General features: G+C 38.3%; 1 protein-coding gene across 1 annotated transcript in view; it reads left to right on the top strand.

The window, feature by feature from the left end:
- ak5 (adenylate kinase 5) overlaps window positions 1-22,951 on the top strand; it is a 68,878-nt gene that overhangs the window by 44,937 nt on the left and 990 nt on the right. The window contains exons 9-13 of the mRNA XM_078264697.1: window positions 4,613-4,658; window positions 7,104-7,148; window positions 13,760-13,923; window positions 21,437-21,553; window positions 22,004-22,204. Coding sequence (XP_078120823.1) covers window positions 4,613-4,658; window positions 7,104-7,148; window positions 13,760-13,923; window positions 21,437-21,553; window positions 22,004-22,204 — 573 coding nt within the window. The remainder of the gene's footprint in view (window positions 1-4,612; window positions 4,659-7,103; window positions 7,149-13,759; window positions 13,924-21,436; window positions 21,554-22,003; window positions 22,205-22,951) is intronic.

Below are 22,951 nucleotides of genomic sequence, written 5' to 3'. Positions count from 1 at the left end.
GTGGGATCCAAATACTTCCTCCATCACCGCTAAAACCCAGTGAAATTTGATATTTTGGTCAAGCAGAAGATGAATCATGTCAGTTGTCATCTGACTTCATTGTTTCCCGAAAGTTCATACTTTGAATTTTTGATCATCCAATCTCAAGTAAAACTGTAACTCCCACCTGAAATGTCCCACTGGTACCACGTTTAGGCCATTATTGTCATGTGTACACAAGAAACTGTAAATATAGAAATCTGTGATATGACACAATAGAGATTTGTCAGCCCGTAGAGATTTAGTAATTATATTTCTACCAAGCAGCTCTTTAATATCTTTGGTTGTAATGGTTGACTATTGTAGACAACGTTGCATGGACTGCATGGATTACAGCCTTGTTGTTTCAATGTGATGAAGTACATACATTTTTGTTCAATGGATTAGTCAAAAAACATCTGGTTAGTTTATCCAACGTTTTTTTAGGGATAGAAATGTAGGTTGGTTGTTCCACCACTTTGGTCCAGACTGAAATAGCTCAAAAGAAAAAACATGTGTCTTGCCAGCATCACAGACCTGCTGACATGAATAAAGACTTTAGGTTTCTGGATGTTGGCGTAGGAGTGCGTTTATGACTGTACATGTGTCTCTGTGGGTATCACATGCCATCGCTCATCATCGACATACAGCATAAACTTCTGCATAAAAACTGCATTGCACACAAACACTCAGTTTTTTCTCTCTCTCTCTCTCTCTCTCTCTCTCTCTCTCTCTCTCTCTCTCTCTCTCTCTCTCTTCTCTCTCCTTCTCTCTCTCTCTCTCTCTCTCTCTCTCTCTCTGAGTCATCAGACCAGTTGGTGTACCCACATGCCAAGCTGGCTCGTCGTTGGCACCCAGTACTCCCCCACACTGACGGCATTTATTCAACACTCACAGAGATCTGCTTCACTTTATTATTTTCTGTCTCTACTGTTCTCCTCTACTGACTGCAGCCACATGTCTAAATCACAACCATTAAAAGTCAGTTTCAGAGCAATGGGAGGTCAAGAGTTAGTATTAGATAGAAATGTCAAGGGAGGTTGTTTTTATTTCAGTCATTTATTTCTGTCTGCGAATGATGCCGAGCTGTTTTTCTGACATTTACTGAGCTATCTCCCAACTGCAAATTGCTCCAAAAAAATACAAAAAGAAGTCAGTTTCATTGCTTGGGCACAGTATGAGAAGGAGGAGGAGTTCACACAGCATGACTTAAGTTGGCACTGAGACTGTTGACACCCCACCTGGGTGGAAGTCTTTAAAGAAAACTTATTGGATAAATATCCTGAATACTAAATCTTTTCTATTTATTTATTTTTTAACCTTTTTAATCTAGCCTCTTCTTGTTGAGCTTTTTCCTTGATGACCGATTATCATCTAGTACAAGGATCTTCAACAGGGGGTCCGGGACCCCTAGGGGGTCCTCAGAGTAGATGCAGGGAGGCCGCCAAATTATTGTTCAATGGTTTAAAAAAAAAAAATATATATATATATATATACACATTTGTTATGTACACAACATTGATGATGGGCTTACTGGCCTACAGCTAAGGTAGCCATAAGGTAGCCATTCACAGATACAGTTAAGCTTAAGAATTTACTGTGCCACATTTTAACATTACAGTAAAACATGATGTATAAATATATGAATATGCCAAAAAAAATATTTTAAAAGCTTAGTATTATATGCACCATAAGGTAAGGTATTTGTAAAGGCTTTAGGCTGCCCTACACATTATTGTAGGTCCAGTTTAATATACAACAAGAAAATTACAATATATGTAGCAAGGGGTCCCTCTCTCTTTCAGTTAAGGGGTCCTTGGCCTAGAAAACGTTGAATACCCCTGGTCTAGTACATTGTGCTACTCATTTGTGCTGATCAACTGTTTGTTCATTTTTTTATGTTAGGGGTTCTTAGACAATTTTAAACCAACTCTGTGTCATCTTTATGTTGGCAGTGTGTTTAGATGAAAATGGTGTTTGGCTTCACTCCATGGCAGCAGTGCAGGGAGCAGCCTAGGTCTGCTGAAATCTCTGCAGATCTCAGCGGACCTCTGTGACATATTTTGGATCATCCAGTGAATCTCGGCAGACCTCGGCTGCTCTGCTCAGCTGGGAGCTGTAGAGCGACCATGGAGGCAAGCCACACACCGTTTATCTGCACACATTGCCCACAATGCCATGACATAGAGCTGGATTTAAATTTAGCAAAATATTTCTTTAACAAATTAACTTTAGGCCCCTGGCCGAATTAGGCGTCAAGGCTGGTGTGATCCATCAATATACAATATGGTCTCTAGTTCTTGATATTGTTTTTGCCTTTTTGCACCTTATATAATATAGGGATGGTTGTACTTTGTTGCTCCATTAAATGCAAAAACAAATGAGCACAATGAGAGAATGAAAATAGCAATATGTATTTGTCTGGTGGTCGCTCATCTAACGCTACATTTACGTGCAAATCAGATGTTTTTCTCTCAAATGTGAAGTTGGAAGCTCAGTTTTCACACATTCAATTGCATTATGGTGGGAAGTGAAAGGAACATGGTGGTGATGAAGCACACAATGTGTTGTTTGGACTCCTTTTAATGCCAACAAACATTGTGAGGTTGTATTTGTGTTGAATTATGCAGATTTGTCTAAGTTTGTACTAAAGAAAGAAACACAATAACGTCAGCACTTAACTACAGTCCATTAGGAACATTTTTGGTCAACTGTTCCCTAAAATTGTCCTAAATTAAATTAAATCATGCATTCACTATAATTATTTTGCTACCTTTATTCGGTCAGTCATCATTCGTCCTCAAATTTACTGAGGACACCTTACACCTGTGTAAGACACCTTACACCTTTACTCTATTCATCTTTATCCCCTGAACACTCTTACTGTGGCTCTGTTAAATTCAATACAGTTTATATATATATATATTTTTTTTTATAGTTTTATTATTACTTATTTATTTTATTAAATGCATGGATATACGCCATTTTGGCAGTTGATTGTTATCCTGTAAACATTAATACTCTGAAGATGTCTTTCGGTTCTTTGTTGGTTTTATAGCCCGCAACTTTACCATTTTGGTTTTCATAAATCCACTGTACACCACCTGTGACAGTGACTGTTAGCCGCTAGCTGGTGAACATAGTGGAGCATCACACAGTCATTTGATCCACTGTTAATATAAAAATGTTGATTATAGCAGCTTTAAATTGTTTAAGGGATCGGATTACTAAATAACTAAATTCAGGGAAGGATTTTCCTCCATCCATTAAAAAACAAAGCTTATACTAGCCTAAATGAGGACAAAATGAATTTCTGAATATTTTCCTCCTCTGTACTTCACAAAGATCAGCAATGAGCCCAATGTAATCATTCATTATTATCAGTATACACATCAGCTATGCAGGCTTTTGTTTGTTTGTCTGTCTGTCTGACTGTTCGATTATAAGAATTAATGATTTCTTAATGCCAACACTTAAATCATTCACAGGTCATTCGTGCCATAATGCTGCAGATGGCCAAAGCTGAGGAGGATTACCATGGAAACCTACAGCAATGAGATTTTAGAGAGAAATTATTTTTGGAAAATGGTCTCAAATATCTGAAACAGTTGACATGCGCATCAGACTTCCTCTCGAAACAGATTAAACAAAGTCGAAAATGTCTTTGAGACAATTATTTCCGCCCTGGTTTGACTTTGATATGTGTTTGTAACTCATGATTCAGTGAATGAGGCAGCTGAGAGTTTCAGTCCTCCTCCAGGCTCAGACCATGTGTCTGCTCCAGGGACACAGCAGTCTCATTCTCTCTAAAATACTTATCTTTTCTTGTCTTAGCTTTATTCTTACATTAGTCTGATTCAAGTTAGACAGTTTTGCACAAAAAAAACCAGACTTATTTTAAGCCTAAGAAGTTAGTCGCCCATTTTATTGTTAGGCAGTGCCCTCTACTGGCCATAGTAGTTATGACGGAAGCAAAGCAGGAAGTCACGTTCTGCATGACAGGTGTAACCAGAAGTGAAGATTCGTAACAAATGTACCGATTTTAACCCAAACTACGATCTTTTTCTAAACCTACTGTAACTAAGTAGTTGTGGTGTCTAAACCTAACCAAACTGTGACCGTTTGACAACGTCAACGACATGTTTAAACCGCGACTGTTATGTTTAGACATGAAGACGGAAACTGCTCCTGTGGGTCATATTTCCTGCCACCGATAAGGGCGCTAATTTATGAAATGCTATGAAACGCTCCTATCCGATCCTATCTAAATGGTCGTATGGTTTAGAGGACTTGTTGGTCAGATCAACAGTCCAAAACCCAAAGATAGAGAGAGACAGAAAATCAGGAAATCCTCACAATATCGAAATGGACTCACCGATTACTTGACTAATGGTTTCAGCCGTGTGCAGTGTCCACATAGTTTTGGCCATGTAGTGTATAGTGTCCTTTACCTCAAGTTCTTGTTTCACTTTTACTTTGAATGGGTGATTGTGGCACATAGATGACACAGCATAAAGAAAAAGACAAAATAAAGATGCACTTGAGAAGTAAGAACATACAGAATATAAAACAAATGTTGTCTCTGTCTTTCCAGGTCGAAGACGAGGAAGAAATTGGGTATGCTGAAGGAACCACAGAAAGTGAGTTGATAAAATGATTGATTTTTATTGATTGTCTGTATGAATGGTGAAAAGATGAACACACAAACACGCGCTCTGTCCTTCCTCTATTAGCTGCAGGTGAAATCACAACTAATCACCAATGTGTGTTTGTTTGTTTGTTTGTTTGTTTGTTTGTTTGTGTGTGCGTGCATGTGTGTTTTTCTTCATTTGAACAGTATTGATTGTGTAATAAAGGGGAGGAGGGCTTGCCTGTTGATTCACTGTTGCCAGTTGGACCTAATGTTTATCTTGTCAGCTAGCTGTCACCCTGCAGCAGGCAAAGGACAGAGAGGAGGAGGAGCAGCCTGTCTGATTAAAGTACAACAAACCCTGTGTTTAGTCGTCATGTTGGGTTGCAAATTTGCTTGAGCCATGTTTTATTACATGAAATACATATCTAATATAAAGAGACAAACTGTTCACTCTTCTCCTTACTTGTCTCCAAATGAAACGCTGATGTTTTTGGTTGTGGTCACTGGTGATTTAGTTTGATTGACGCCTTCCTGTCAGTCCACGTCTTGTGTAAGTTATTTTAGTACAAGAAATTAAAGTGGGCTGCATTACTATTCAAAAAGCTGCAAAAACACTGAAGATTAGCAAGAACGAGCTCACACAGGCTAAAGGCTAAAGAAGCTCAAGCTGCTGCTCCTCTGCGATCTTGGCTGAATTTCTACTCCAGACCAAATGAATAATTAAAATGTTATTATTGCATTACTGGTATAGTTGTTGTTGTTGTTTCTGTTGTATTTCATGCTAATTGTGAGAATGTTCCCGTTAATGCCCCTGTTGAAAGATGTAAATGTTGGCATTCAAATTCTTTCAGTGATTGAGTCAAGGTTACAGTTGCTTAAAAATATACTAATTTATACGAGACCAAATTACACATCACGTCTACATAAAGCTAAATTGATTAAATCATTCATAAGGACAAATGCAATTGTTAAAATGGTATTCTGTAAGTATGAGGAAGTTATTCAGAGGGGATGTTGTATTTACTCTGTAATACATAACTACAACTTCTGTTTCTTCTAAACAAACTGCTGCTGTTGACCTCCCCTTCATCATTTTATGTGCATGTGAGGAGTTTTCCCTAGAACACTGGGTATATACTGTGCAGCAGCAAATATAAACAGAACCATCAAAACAGACTTTAATTTAGATGAATGTTTGACAATTATTGCTTAAACCCCTTTCCTTAGCATTGAGTAAGCGTCGTAAGACTGCAAGTTAGCATACAGGTTAATACATTAAACACTAGATTCCTAATTGACACAGTGTATTGCAGTCACATTGATACTTCAGTCATTGAAAAACAGATAAGCTATTGACATGAAATAAATTATCATTATAAGTAGAACCACAAACAGCAGCTGTTTTACTGCATTACACTAGTTTTGTCTGCTTATAGAAGGAGAAGGTAACATGACACTTCCGATGACACTAAAACATCTAAATCACCATCAATGTTATCAATCACACCTGCGATTACCAAATCACTCTGTCCACTGTGATAAAGGTCTATAACAGCTGATTGTTCTGAAGTAAAATAATCTGAGATCAAACATTTTCAACTGTAAAATGTTGTCTTCAGTACATATTGTGATCACAACTCTATAATACGTTCTATATTTCTATACTATTTTATAATGAATGAATTTAACAGATCCTAATAAAAAATATGTGGTTTTTATAGACCGTCCTCAGAACGTATAGGTTGATTGTGCAATCATCTCATAACGACCCGTATTTACGTTTGCTGTTGTTAGGTGCCGACCTCTCGTGGCTCTCAAGTTGACTAAGTATAAGAGCGCCAAGTTCCACATGAGGTTAGACGTTGGAGTGGTGGCTCACTCACTAATTTCCACCACGGTCAAGTGTTACAGTCACGTGTTTAGAAAACGGCCAATGTGCATCAGGAAATAGAACGGTGATATTTGTTGTTTTGGGAGTCACTGACAATTGACCTATTTGATCATTTAGGTATGAGGATGTGTTAGGTTTTCTCTTTAATATTGGTATTGGCCAAAGCGGTATAAGTCTGGTTCTGGTCTATTTTTATAAGTGAAGAGGCTCATTAACAAGCATTCAATTCTTTAAAAAAAGAGTATGACGTGTGGCTGGGTTAGCTCAGTTGGTAGAGTAGGCACACATATGTAGAGGTTTACTCCTCGACGCAGTGGCCGCGGGTTCGACTGTCCGGTGAAATTAAAGGCCTAAAATGCCCCAAAAAAATAAAAATAAATAAAGAGTAAGACTACAATAAAAAGGGAAATCTGAATTATTTCTGTGTGTACCTCCCTATTTCCTTTTCGTCATCCTCGCCTCACTATGTGTTTTGCCGTAGTGATTCCATGTCTGTGAAGATGGACTGACCCGTATGTGTGTACCACATGTTAAACTCAGATATTTTTTTTTCTCTGACAGGTTATTGTACAGAGCAGAAGAAACCAAAGGTCATCTTCATGATGGGTACGTACATGTAGCGAAACACCTCAGCACTGGTGGAGCTTACCTCATTAAAAAGACACACACACACACACACACACACACACACACACACACACACACACACACACACACACACACACACATCACTTGATCAGCTGCTCTAACATTTTTCTGCATGTTTCAAGTGAACTATATTTAGACTGTTGTAGCTCTGATGAAAAGGCATAATAAAATAATTACAAAAGTTGTAAAACTACGTAAAACTTTGCTCCTGTAAAATTTTGTGGCTTGTTACAACACACTGATTAATATATGAAGAGATTAGCAGTAGTGGAAGATATAAAATACACAAATCCTCATTCAAAACTTCACTTCCAAAAGGCATCAAAGTAAGTGTTGAAAACAGTATTTTAGGTGAGTCTTTATTATTGTCGTCTGTAGATTATAGATTTTATGGCAAAAATATAACTTTAATTGAATTAGTTTCTTTTTATAAGCAAGCACTTATAATGGGTGTATTTATTATTGACCATTGACATCTAAATCATCGGGCAGCTATACAAAAATTATTTTTCACCTTTGTTAAAAGTGTGAGATAGGACATTTGTGCTGGTCCTTTGCTATTCGTTGTCACACAAACACTGGAAACAGCCATCACCGTGTTGTTTAAACACTAAGCATTACAATACAGCACATCTTCTTTGTAACGTCCATGTTGTTTTCACATTACGACATAAAGCTCATAAACATACCGAAGTCGACTGAAGAACGACTTCCCAACTCGAGAAATGGGACCGTCCGGGGAGCACGTGAATGCACCATTGGCCTTGGCGGAGGTCTGCGCGCAGCTGTATGCAGCTGTTTCCAGCAGCCTTGCACCTTTAAGTGATTTGCATATAATTACACTCTGTCAGTTTGCGGCTATTTTCCTGTTCTCAGATCAGTTGAAGCATTAAATGCTCCTGCACAGCTAGAGAAAGTGCCCTGAATCCCTTTGGATGATATCTAAAAATAGAATTGTCTCACTGAGGTGAAACAAGACAGTTTTTCAGAGTTGACATTTACAAGTAATTTATGAATCAAAAATTAGCACAATTTTGATAATTGGTTCATTGTTTTAGTCATTTATCAAGCCAAAAAAGCCAAACATTCACTGGTTTAACTATCTCAAATGTGAGGATTTGCTATTTTTTTCCTTTTTATGTTATTATGGATTGAATATCTTGTAACCTAAATATACTTATTTACTTCCACCCTCTGGAGCCAGAGTTTGGTGTTTTTTAGTCATTTATTAGAATGCTGTGACAGTGAGGCCGTGTGGCTCAGTCTGCTAATTGAAGACAATACAGAGAGGCGAAGGATAATGGCAGATCTGGGTCACACAGTCTCCATTAACTACTGTTCACTTCGCTACCACAGGAAAAAAATAACAAAGATACGGTCATTAAAAGATTATTGAATTAGTTCTCTCTTCCACACAGCTATGGGTATTAGAGTTAAAACCCTTTTCCATGAAAACCAACATGATAAATCCCCACTGATCTGTACTAACACCAGTTTGTCTGAATGTTTGAGGAACAGACGTTTAGTTTAGTTAGACCAGGAGCCAACTCTGCATATGTAATAACTGTCACCTTGAATCAAATGTGTCTCCTGAGCAGATTTTATACCATATCATGAAAAGGTTGGCCACGTTGGCTAACGTATTCATGATTCTATTCCGCTTACAGCTCATTTTGATCATACACTTAGCGTGTTGTAAGAGAAAGTGGGATTCACCAGAGCAAGAACAAAGCAAGACATAGTTTTCAACTCTTATCACATCAGTTTCTTGTGCTTTAATGTTTCACTGTCACTGTTAGATATTGAGCTGTTGTCTTAATGCATGTACGTAATGTTTCTGCTAGCTCAAACCATCACCGGTCTCCTAAGATCTCTCTTAAACTACTGTTCTACCTGCATGTCGATAGAAGCAATATGTGAAACACTTCAGACCACTAGCACTATGAGAAGTTACATGAATATGAACCTGTTACTGTATATATGTAGTGTAAAAATAATAAATGAAAATAATCCAGGTAGAATACAATTATCTACAAGCTTCACCTTACACAATAATTTGATCAATTGTTAATAGAAAAATATTGATTGGTGCAGCTTTAATAAGTCTGTCCCCAACTTAAAAGCAGCCCAGTAGTCCAACAAGGTAGGAAATCCTTAAAAAAAACGTAATGCCCAAATTCACTGCAAGGCTCAAATGATCACACATACCCTATTTATGTTTATTTAAGTGGACCACCCCTCTTTTTAAAAGGGTAATCAGAGAGCCATTTCTTTTTTAAACAGCACTGCCACTGCCCTATTCAAGAAATACTGGACAAGATAATGTCTGAAAGTCACAAAATTGTGTCCGTCTCAGAGATGTTGGCGCTCAAAGCATCTTTCTAATGTTTAGTGAAATTTGAAGTTACAAAGTGTTTCACAACCAGGAACAACTGCAAGGACTAAATTATGTAGTGCAAGGAAAACAGACTTAGCTATACGGTCATGACTCATTGTCTGGTGGAGCAAGTCGTCTGTGTACCACATAAACTGAATCCTGCCTGTAAGAGGAGTTTTGTGAGGACAGGTTTCCTTTCCAGCCATGTCAGAAATGATGCAGACTTTCAAAACATTGTCTCAAGACTCCCTGACTCAGCACGAGGACTCCTAATGAAAAGTTAATGTCCCCTCGTCTCCTGCTGTCACTCTTTTCCAAACCTGCTCTACTGCTGCTGCAGATGTAACTTTAAACTTTTTATCTGGTGAAGAAGCAGGGCTCAGTCACTTGCTGCCCATCTACCTGCCCTCTGAAATGCTGATGAAAGAGAGAGAAAATAGTATCATTATATAGGAGCATATAAGAGTTCTGGAGTAATGTGTAACGTAACAGAGCTTAAATTGGATAAATACTCAAATTGGAGTCTAAGGAAAACACTACAAAGTAATTTGTTGAACAGAAGTTGGATTGAATAACCAGCCGTGTGTTCATAATAAAAAAGCATGTCACCCGACATGCTTTTTTACGCGACAGTGTGACTCATTGATGCGTTTTAATAGTTTTTGGACAATAATGGAGCTCTATGGCACTGAGCAATAAGATACATCAGGCTTTGGATACATAGGCAGTACCAGTAGGATCAATTCATCGTTGGGTTTTCAGGGAATTATTTGACAATAATAATAAAAAAATATAGAAAATGGCTAACCTAAATCCATTAAAGGCAATGAGGAACTGCCTAAAGATGCAATTTTCTTCTTCCCACAAGATGTTACAGATTAAAGTGTTCAAAGGATTCATTGATTTACAGAAAATTGGCGGAAAGGAAAAAATCTCTTCTCATCTTTAAGGACCAGCAGAGAACATTTTTGTATTTTCCTTAATTTCAATAACGGAAGCATCTCAATTAGTGAGATTAGTAAGAGGCTTTTTTTTTACATAAAATATTACCTGCTGAAGCTTTGAGGGAAATTAATTATGTAGGAGTGGAATGGATTCAAAAATGAAATTACTAGAGAGATTTGTTGTTTCTATTCATCTGCCCTCTTTGCCTCGTTACATCTCTGTCTCCTGCTCCATCTCTATCTGATATAACCCATCTGTCACTTTGGCTCTTATCAAGGACAATGCTGTGACAGAGCTGTTCCCACATGGTGGGTTTTTCTCAAATCCAAACCTCCACCTACCTGAGTGTCAGTAGAGAAACTAGAAGGAGCTCAGCAGTGCAAATGTCGTATTTACCAAACCTGCAGTTCATCGGGTAATCAGCGCCTTTCTCCGCCCACTATACCGTAAATTGCGCTGTAGCAAAGCGTTAAGTACTTGTGCTATAATACGACGGAGTGCAGACTGCGATATTCCCACTGCTGATGCTATGACTGTTTGAAATGATCCTGATGCCAATATTTGTAATGTAGCGAGGAGTTTAACAACTGCTGGAATGGAATGTGAATGCTGAGTCGGAGATTCATGTCATCTTTGATTTCTTCCAGTAACTGTAATATTGCATGGCTGTTTTTTTATTTTTTTTGGGGGGCATTTTAGGCCTGTATTGTGATAGGACAGCTGAAGACATGAAAGGGGAGAGAGAAGGGGTTGACATGAAGTAAAGGGCCGCAGGTCGGAGTCGAACCCGGGCCAGCTGCGTCGAGGTGTAAACCTCTATGTGTGAGCGCCCACTCTACCAACTGAGCTATCTGGGCGCCCTGCATGGCTGCTTAATCTGTAACTCAATCTGTAACTGAATCTGTTCACTCAACTGAAAAAGTGTGATCCTTGTGGCAAAAATCCTTTCAGCTCGTCTCCTTGGCCTATGTCTTCGTCTTGCTCAAATTACTGCTGCCATTTCACCAGGAGTTATATGTGAGGAAACCTGCTTGCGGCTGGTTTACACCTGCTTTTAAGTGGCGGAGAATTTTCACCGCAAAATAGAGGCGCGCTTTCACGGGCGGTTTTTGTACATACCGCGGAATACATAATTAGGTGCACTTTACGCTTCCCCTCCCATCTCTTTATGGGAAACTCTCACTTTCCCCTTCACCCTCCCATGAATGCATATGCATGACACGGAAAAGCGCAATTTGCCATTTTCAGTCCCCGCGACAGGCAGTCTGCGCTTGTACCTCAGTGCTGCCTGTTTGTACATACCTCGCCTTGCTTTTACGCGCACGTTGCAAAACAAATACACCTGAAGTGGGCGCAAAAGCGTTAGTACATCTGGCCGCAAGACTTTTTTTGCTCTGAGAAATCACACAACCACCCACAAGATCCAGAGAGACCGCTTTAGATAAATGTATGTCTGGATAGTCCAACAATAAGCGTTTCAGTTTTATTCCGTGTTTAACATAAGACATAAGACATTCAGTTTCAGATGGGCAAGTGTGAGGATTTGGGAGACCTTTGATGGATTTACTGGGTTGAATTGGCATGTATAACTGCATATCATCAGCATAGCAATGGCAGTGGAAGCCATAATACAGGGTATTATGGCATGAAGAGTGAATATTGGACTTGTTTTTACCAGGTGGCTAGAAACACGACTCTAAATTAGTAATAATGTTGCCCAATAACTGCTGGATGTGTATGTTTTGCTAACAAGTTCTCCATATCAACTTAAAATATGTCAGTTTTGTGTTCACAACTTGTTTCCACTGCCCCCCCAAAGTGGCCAAAAGAAATCCGTTGCAGAAGCCTTATACTGTAAATACACTTCATCTTGTGTAAAGCTTTGACTCTGAAGGCCAGTTAATCTAAATTTCAAATGATCTCAGAGAGAGAAAACTATCCCAACATAACCAGTTTATACAGCAGGTGTTTGACCCAACTAACTAGGAGAGTCCCAAAGCTTCTCATGGCTTTTGCTTCAGCCCTGTTGGGTCATTATTTTACTTCCTAGCAGAGGTGTCAAGCAGCAGAGGAATTATTTTAGTGAGTATGTATGGGGGGTGGGGGCTGTTTTAGGCTGGTTAAATTAGTTTATATGTGCTGAATGTACAATGAATGAATTAATGATCTCCGTGGTCTCAGAAGAATGGTGATGAGGACATTTGTTTTTGGCGGAGGGCAGCAACACTCGGACTTGAGGAGAATACTGATAAATGTGAAGCACATCCTGAGTTTTATTACTGTGCCCAAGGCTGGTTATGATAAATCACCACTGTCTACTGATGCTTCACACAGCTTCATGGCCATGTAATACAGTTAGACTGTGATAAAACACCTACAGACCTCACAGTCCTGCAGTGGAGCAAGCTGAAATATTTTTAAATATTTTTAAGAAAACAAATTCTGGCTGATTAGTAAGCAGTGTGCTTTTCTTCTTGTGTCTGTTAGGATGTATGCTGCCTGTGTGTGTGCTCTTTGTGAGGACCAGTTTGGGTTTATTTCTTATTAATATATTAGATTAGATGGACAGTTCGGTCAAAGACCTGTTTGATGATGAAGACGTGGCTTTAGGGTTAAGGCTGGAATTTAGGTTAGGGTTAAGTTACATTATTGTACATTTTAGGGCTGCAACTAATGATGGTGCCTAACCTTAACCAGACCTAACCTTACCCAGTCACTATTAGTACCTGGTTAACCAGTAAAGTGAAGTTGATGTTTGATAAGTTGATATAATATAGTGCCGCACTATATCAATGAGGGACCTCACAAGTATAAAACTACTACGTGTGTGTGTGTGTGTGTGTGTGTGTGTGTGTGTGTGTGTGTGTGTGTGTGTGTGTGTGTGTGTGTGTGATGTTAAACCGAGGTGGCGGTACACATAGATTCAGTTTGAAAAGATGATAATGATCTGTGATAACCTGACACTGAGCCCCAGGCAATGAATCAGACCTTTTACGTGCACGTACATACCCAGTTCACCTACCCACCTGCTATCAGTTTCCTCTCTTATATCCTCTCTCTTTAACTCTGTCCCCTCTCACCACATCACCTTTTCTCACTCACACACACACACACACACACACACACACACACACACACACACACTCTCAATTTCGTCCTCGTTATCTTCGCCTCACTCTGCATTTTGCCTCAGTGATCACTTGTCAGACTGACCGATGGTTGTCTGTGCGCATGTGTGTTTTATCAGGTGGTCCAGGCTCAGGGAAATCTCTCCAGTGTGAGAGAATGGAGGAGAGGTGTGGCTTGCGTCGCATCGCCATGGGTGACCTGTTGTGTAACGAGCTGCAGTCTCATGGCGACAGAGGGCGTCACCTGCGGGACCTCCTGGAGAGAGGAGAGCTGCTGCCCGAGGTCAGTAAGGTGTTTAGGGTACTTGACATACAAACACAAGACTCTCCCAGATAATTTTACTGTCCAAGTTTATGTTAAGGCCACCAGTTTTAATTACGTCCAGCTTTTTGTTCAGTTTGGCGCACAGCTCTAAATACTACAATACCCATGAGGCTTGGTGGCCTGGAAAAAAAGGCACAAATCAGAGCGGCAGTGAGTTTAAAATGCTTTGTCATTGCAGATGAGAACAAAACATGGCACAATAGTTGCTGAATTAATCCAAAACTGACCCAGATTTCAAAAGTTAATTGATTTAAGCTGCAGACTGTGTTGTCAACACCATTTGTGTTGTTGTACACCATAATCTTCAGATTCATGTTTATTGCCAAGCAGATTTTCACATTTTCATTTTCCTTGGTGTTTATAAACATTTAATAAACATAGTAAGAGAAAAAAAACAAGTAGTGCAAAAGTCAAGACTCATAAATAGAAAGGTCTACAGCTTCTACCTAGCTGTTAGCGGAACACATAACAGAATTCTAAAAGTTTTTAAGTATACAGGCCTGTAACACACCTTTGACTTTTTATCAAAGAACCAGATAACTTCAAACACAGTTGTTAATTTTTTGTACTATTAACCGAGAGAGTTTCATGACCGTGTTTCCAGATGGTGTCCATTTATTTTACTGAACTTTTTTTTCTTTACCTGGTTTGGTTAACTATAATATACATTATATCATTGGATTACTATGGCTGATGCATTACTGTTTACGCCGTAAAACGCTAAAATTTCCCTCTAAAAAGGTAGTGGAGTAAAAATATAGTAGCATCAAATAGAATTACTTAATTCAATTGTACACAAGATCAGTATATAAGTAAATGTTCTTAGTTACTTTTTGCCACTCCGTTGCAGTCATTTCTTTTGCAGTATTCTGATTCAAAGTTGTTTTGCAGCGCAAGAAGAAAAATTAAGCTGGAAACATGCTTTATGAAAATATTGTGTGCCTCTCAGCCCATTTGTGGAGTGATAATAGTAATTTTGCAAAAATTGAGTTTTAAAATTTTATATGAAAATAACAATGTATGTTCATTTAGGGAAGTCTACATTTCAGCATTTATTTTGTTTACATGCATTCTTCAAGAGATCAAATCATGTGTTTAGAAAAGAACAGACTCAGAAAAAGTGGTTTGTTTGTTTGGAATAATGCATGCAGAGGATTTAAAGTACGAGCAGTGATTGCAAATTGGCAACATGTCTGAACATAAAATCAAAGAATAAAGAACAGAAACCCACACAGTCTGACTGATCTCTGGGAGCAGTGAGCGCTGTGCAGTAGGCTGAGCCAACACAATAATATTACTCTAAAAAAAAGATATTTCAGATTATTTATTTTTTCATAAAGAGAGACTGCTGAAGATGCAGAAAGACAAATCCCTTCATCGTGTCACTGAAAAAATGTTACACCACAGCCCTCAGGCTGAGAAAATACTCATTCTGTATAACATGTTTTCCTGCAAAGGACCTAATGAAATAAATAGAAAAGGGATTATACAGTCAAGAGTGCTCAAAATGGCTTGCACAGAGATTGCACATCTATTCACTCTGTAACAGGCATGGCTGGCATGTTTGAGCATATATTGCTCCAAAGACTCGCAGAGGAAAACACATTTATTTTCTGAGAAGACGCAAAACATGTTCATCAGGACAGAGTCGACTTCAGTCCAGCAAATACTTGACAGCTTATCTTTAGTTTATGGGAGCAATGGCCACACTGTACACCTGCATGAAAATGATTGGACATTACTAGTGTGCTAGTAGCTGAGCAGCTGGGGAAAGCCAGTCATTATGAAGGATGAATCAAGCAGCTGCTATTAGTCAATTGACTAGTCTTCTAAAATGTTTTTCTTTTGTCTTGTGTAATAGAAAACTGAATATCATAGGTTTTGTACTGTTGGTTAGTTGGCTGGCAAACAAGCAGTTTGAAGACGTCACGTTGAGGTTTACGAAGTTGCGATGGGCATTTTTCACAATTTTCTGACATTTCATGGACCAAATGACTGTTACAATGAATATAAAAACAATCTGCTATTGAATAAATAGTGAAAATAGTTATTTGCAGCCCCTAATGTCTCGCAAATAATTAGCAGATTTCTGTCCACATTTTCTGATATCTGCTCAATTAAATTACATAATAGCATGCACTAATATAAATAATAAGGTGTAAGGTGGCAAAACCAACAGGAGAGTGAGGGAGATGTCAGTCAAGCCACTCTGTACACACACATTTTAATATTTGTAATAATATGAAATGAAATCTTTTAATAAGCCAGCCGGTAACAAGGGTCATATGGTTTACCAGCAGAACATCTTTGTCCACAGGCAATATTTTACCACCCACCTTCTAGTGACATATTAATAGCTTAAAAACCATTATAAATAATATATGCACTGTGGCAGGAATAGCGATGAGAAATATTTAACTTCCTGGCCTCATTTTCAGCATCCACATCTCTTATCATGACTGCAGAGATTTTGAACAGCATTTGCATTTTGCTGCTGGTAATTATTAATCCTCAGTAACACTAAAATACTGTACTGGTGGTTATCAGGGAGCTTTTTAATTTAACTGTACAGTCTGACATTTTGAATCACAACACTATTCTATATTCACTTCTTCACTGGAGGCTTCTTACTCCCTTTTTATCGTGAAAATATAAAAACTCACAGATCTGTCAATATTGCATTTTATTAGTCTGCAGCACTGGTAAATAAAAGTCAGATGATTTAATTCCTTTGCATGGCCGCTTTGACGATGGTTGTCATTAATTTTTCTGTGCATTTTTTCTGAACTGATCTCAGGAACAAGCTCAAAAGTTACGAGCCTATGTCTCTCACCACCAACTGCTATCCATTGAACTGCAGTCTGGACAGAAAAAGATGTTCCGACACAGTGTCCATTTAGTCGAGCATTTTTTATAAGCATGGTGTGCAAAATTACACAAACTAAAATTAAACTCTTCGGATGCAGCTGGCAGATACTTCCAGATCAGCACGTAATGACACAACCTGCAGCAGCTGTTGGACTGTCTGGTTGTCAGTAAAAGCCGCCGCCTCAGAGAGAAAAGACAAAAAGATGAGATAAGAAAATGTAATGTTGAAGAAATATTTAAGAGTAAAAAGATCTGCCACAAGGAGCTGATTTGCAATTCAGTGTTATTCATGTAACATTAATATGAAATTCAAGATAAAATGTAAAGAATTAGCAAAGAACAAAATGTCATAATTTTTCCCTGAACATTATACATACAAAAGGTATAAAGAAATATTGCATATTTTTGCTTCAACATACAATTTCTGAAGGACTACTTCACGTTCCTCTTTTGGTTAAAGATATTCTTCATCGAGTTATGTCCCATGTCTGTCACGATTTGCGACACTTCAAACTAATGCATCGACTCAGAGGGGGGGCTTCAGTATATTCATTTGCCGTGTGCTTGTGGTTCATTATAATAATTAACTTGATTTATATTGAACTTTTCTTAACAATGTTACAAAGTGCTTTACAAAAAGAAAGAAAACCAGACAAGGAAAATAAAATGAGAATAAGGCCAAAGGACATGAGTACAGAGGAAGAAAAAAAAACGATAAAATGAACAACATCAAATAAAAAGAAATAAAAACAGTATAAATAAAAGCATTTATCAAACATTTCCAAAAGCTTTCACAAAGAAAAACGTTTTGAGAAAAGATTTAAAAGAAGCTAGAGACATTGTGTGTCTGAGTTGAGTTGGCAGAGAGCTCCATAGTGCGCATCCTCCTTTGTCACAAACCGTGACCTGGGAGTAACCAGCGAGCGGGCAAATACCAGGTCAATTAATCGGAGATGTATTCAGGAGCAAGGTCATTTAAGGCCTTAAAGTGAGCAATACAATTTTAAAATCAAAAATATAAATCTAACAGGGGTGAAGTGATCATGCCTCTTTGTCCTGTTAATGAGACGAGCAGCAGCGTTTTGTACCAACTATAGACTGTGGAGGGAGCCCTGGCAGATTTACTTTAGCTTTCTGTCGTCTAAGTGGAGAAACCCAAAGGCATTCATGCACGGCTCAGCTGTCTAAGCTTATGCAGCACATTAAGGTCATGTCCCATGTGTTCACCAACATCGTCACTGCCAAACACTTAATTTTATGTTCTGTGACTGAGTTATGGACAGAGACTTTGATTTAAAAGGGAGGATAATAATAATAATAATCCCAGTGGGATTACTGAAGTGCAGGTTTACAGCAGAACACATTACAAAAACTGCTAAAATACAAAATCACATATCAGTTAATGGTTTATCTTAAAGTGAGATAAAATGCTGTTGTGTGTGAATCACTGGTGAGCAGAAAATCTGTAATGACACAGTGAGAGTTCGACTGGGTAAAATGTTACTGTACTGTTGCTTGGCAACACAGAAAGTGCAATTAAATATTCTCTATTACCTGTAATCCCTCTGTAGACCATCTGTAGACCCTCAGCTTCCTGTCTGGCCACATGTGTGCTCTCTATAAGGCTGCACATATACTAGAGAGTACAGTCAGTAAAACCAGCCTTAACCCCCCCCCCATATATGTGTGATCCTAGTGAGCATAGGAAACGTGTTATTGAGGGAGAAATTCACCCTCAGCTGCATATTGTTGATCTTAATAAATATTAATGTGTGTGGATTTCTTGATTTCCTGTGGGTGCTGCACATTATTTGATGCATCTTCTGGCATCTCAGGGTCTCAGGCCCGGGGTGTAGAGTTGGTTGTTGACAAGGTTGTGTCACCTCAAAACATAAATTACCCCCTTCTTAATCCTACCTGTTAGTTTTTCTCTAGAAGGATGAGAGTTAGCAATGTGTCAAATAAAAGCCAAATTGCCAAAATAAATTGTAGTTTCCATTAAAACCTGATAACAGTCAGCTAACTCATTAGAATGTTTTTTTTTTTTTTTTTTTATGTGAAACTGTATCTACAGAGCTGTATACATAAAGTTCATTACATCCTATATGCCTTATTAGATACAATACAGGGAATAAACACATAGCTAAAACTAATGCAACTGATAACACTAACAATAAACTGTTTTAGAGAGGCGTTGATTCAACTTGCAGCTTTGTTGTGCTTGCATAATGGCAATCAAGTTGTGAATCTTAAAGTTCTTGAATCGTTATGGTCATTTTGGGGACTGCAATTTATTTGTCATTAGACTGAGAAGTGTTTCTATTAACAATTCTACCCTGATAAGGAGGCGGGCAAATTATACAAACACATATTAACTTTATGAGGGTCTAATTTACTGAAGCGTACCTCATAAACTGCCAACCGTGAGTAGTATCTTGAGAATCGACATGGATAAATTCAAACCCAGCAATGATATGCAGCAAATCATGCATGACTATGCATGAAATTATTCTTAACTTCAGCATATTACAATCCAAAACACTCTTCTTATGAAAAGTTATGCAGCAGAAAAACATCCAATGGGTTGAGTGCCAGCAGCATTAAAAATAGAACAAGAGCTTAGCAGGTTACAGCTAATCATGGTATGAAGAATCGTAGCTACACTATAGAAAGCTGTTGCATAAACCCATTGATGTGAGAAGATTTATTTCTGTCTGAATATAAAATGTGTGGACTACCTATCCTAGGTGTAACAAAAGCATTGCATATCAAGCCAGTATAAACAGGAAATAATTATGTGTAAATATTAATATTTGCATCCCTAAAAAACTAATATACAATATAAGTTGTTGAGTCTGGCTTAATAGGAAACCACCACAAACAACCAATAATGTTATGTCACAAAGCAATCAGCAGCATGAAAGCATTATAATGGAAGTGCCAGAACAAAAGAAAAAAATTCAGCAGCACAAGAGCATAATTAGCAGACACCAAGATTGAACGGAGCAAAGATGCAGTAAACACTTACCAGAGCTTATTGAAGTGCAGCATGTCAGCTTTAGCGAGTGTTGCTGTAACGTTAGTTCCAAGCTAACGTATGGTCCCGGTTGATGTGGCCTAGGAGGATGATAAATAATTCTCCATCAACAAGGTGCCACACAAACACGATTATTTCACCCCCAAAGTGCTCTTGAAGCAACATGATGCAACTATTAACATGTTTAGCTTGATTAGAAAAAACTTCAAGAGCAGCAAACATAAGCAGGAAGTGTTTGTAGCAGTGTTAGCCAAGTTAGCAAACTAGCAGCAGAGAAACAAAAAAAGCAAGTGGAATTTCACTGCTTTAAATAGGCCGTCTCATTACAAAGGGTGCACTTGATTTGTTTTCCATTAAGTAGAATGTGCCTCATGTGTAGTAGCAAGTTGTCTGCTTGAAGTAGCTTGCTATGCTAGCTACGTACATATGTAAGACACAGTCTGAACTGAGAACAAATGTATTTATTTAAAGTTAAACTATATTCTTAAAATCAGAGGGGGCTTGTTAAAATATATGTGCATCCAATATATTCCAATATGAAATGGACAGATTGTATGATATAATACCCAACAAGTTGTATGTTCATTGATTTGATTAGATGACACTGGGACAAAGAACCCCCTAACAAACATTTTATACAGTCTATGGTAACAAAGCACATAACAAAACACACACACACAAGACCTATATTTTTTTTACCATACATTTCTTGCTTTGGACCCCTAGACTCATGCTTTTATCAAATAAGTTTGAAGCTATATATATATATATATATATATATATATATATATATATATATATATATGGCCACACAAATAACTTCAGTTCCAAGCTCATACACCAAACCTCACTACTAGAAATGAATTCTCAGTGGCCCTTGTATATGTTTTATTTAGCTTTTTTCTTTACCTTTAGTTATTATTTATCCAGGGAAAGTTGCCTCGGCATCCATGTTCCTTTTAAGCAATCATGTCCTGGGTTATGTTGATATATAATTCACTCAGCGTAATGCAATCCAGTACCAAAACCTTTGTATAAATCCTACTTTTATTAAGCTTTCCCTGTCTAGTTTGTGGAGTTGTTAATTTAAATTAAAGGTATTCCTGTTATTTTGTCCTGCTGCACAATGTTATCTGTCCAGTGCAATTGTCGTGCTGGTGGCCAATGAGCAGCTTTTATTTAAGGACTTTGGTATTAAGTGTTTTTCTTTTAGCCTTGCATTCACAAGACCTACATACAGTATATAAATATAAAGTTTATTTAGGATTATTCAACGTGTAAGCACAACTTTGAACATAAGAAAGATCTTAGAACTACATTTTGACATAAGGCAGGGCCCTTCATAGACAGGAAATACTTCAAGAAAGGCTCATATTTCAGCTTTAGTCGAGCATATATGCCAAACAAATTTGCTGTTAATTGGCACACAGTGAACCTTAAGCTTTTGGGGCCCCTAGAGTTGCCCCACTTTGAGGAGCCACAGCCTTGTTGATTGATTCATATATGAAGCACCTATTTGGGTGTATATGGTAATTAATGCCTATGCTGCTTGTGTGTATTATCCAGGACACACTGCTGGAGCTGCTGTGTGATGCAGTGGCGGCGTCGGTTCGGCAGGGGAGAGGTCTCGTAATCTGCGGTTTCCCTAGAGACCTGAGACGGGCTGAGGAGTACGAGGCCAAGGTCAGAGCACCAGACTGACAGACATGCTCGAAATTTAAATCATGTCTTCACAAAAACTTAAATGAGCGCACAGTGAGGAGGGAAAGCAGAAAGACACTCAGCTTATTTGATTTAGAAACTTGTTTGACATGCAGTGCTGACATCAGAGTAAAACATGTTTATTAAATATGACTCATAGTAAAACAAATATGCAGATAGATAATGGTATAAAATGGGGAGGCACGACAAACAGAAATGGCTTGTTCAGAATGACAATGATTTGCTTGTCACAAAAGCAACAAATGAAAGAAAATAGTTACTTTTATATTGATGCAGAGTGATGCTATACAGATTCACTAACATTGATGGAACAACAGCACAGTGACATACAATATAAAGTAAAAGTGAAGATGTAGCCTGAGATTCACTGCTGTCACCTGGACTTTCCTCTTCCTGTGCTTTGTGTGTCAGATGGGGGAGCCCAGTGCAGTGCTCCTGTTGAGCTGCTCAGCCGACACCATGTCCAGTCGTCTGCAGTTTCGTGGTAGATCCACCTCCGCCCTCCACCCTGCCTCAGACAGAGACCACGTCATACACAGGAGGGCTGAGAGCTTCTGCAGGGACAGCCAGGCGGTGGCAGCTTATTACGAACGCAAGAAGCTTTTGCACACGGTAACGTTGTTTTTAGAGAGAGATTCGTTTTTATCCTGTGTTTCTGCAGCTTACTCTGCAAGGATTAGGGGTTTTAATACCCACTCAGGGTAACAGCTGGAACAGTATGTCCATCACATGAGAATTAACTTACTTATATCCATCTCAGCTGAAATGTATTCACATTAAAAGACCCTCAAACACACATTTTCAGCCTTCTTTAAGTTTCTTAAGTGTTGATGGCAAAAAATTGCACCCTGGGCACAATAGTCCCCAATGTTTACCTCATTATGTCCCGTAATATTTTTATTCAACATTCTGGCAGAACTTTTCTACTTTAGTTTATGTGCATGATCAGATTGTTAAGTAAAATATAGGACATAGTGAAGGAGTTTAGGACACACAAGTACAAGTGTTTGGCTGCAAGACAGATTAGGTTTTATGCGCTGTTTGGCAAAATAGAATACAGGGATACGACATTTAATATTTTGTAATGCATGCACAAATATGTCCGGCCTGCATGAGCTCAAACAAATGAATATGAAACACAGTCAGTGATGCCCTGTATGGAAGCATCTGCTTTTGTTATCCATTCATTCAGGTTTTCCTTTGATTTGTTACCCATCTGTATATAAATCATACAAGAAAAATCTACATAAAAACATGTAAATAGCCAATTTGCCTTCTTTTCCAAGCTTTTGAGGCAAAGTGAATTTATCTAAACACAATAAAGTTAAACGAATATACAAGGCTGGGATGTAAGCACGG

Source organism: Sander vitreus, chromosome 12 (genome assembly GCF_031162955.1).
Source record: "Sander vitreus isolate 19-12246 chromosome 12, sanVit1, whole genome shotgun sequence".
Taxonomy (NCBI): Eukaryota; Metazoa; Chordata; class Actinopteri; order Perciformes; family Percidae; genus Sander; species Sander vitreus.
This window is presented reverse-complemented; position numbering and strand designations above follow the sequence as displayed.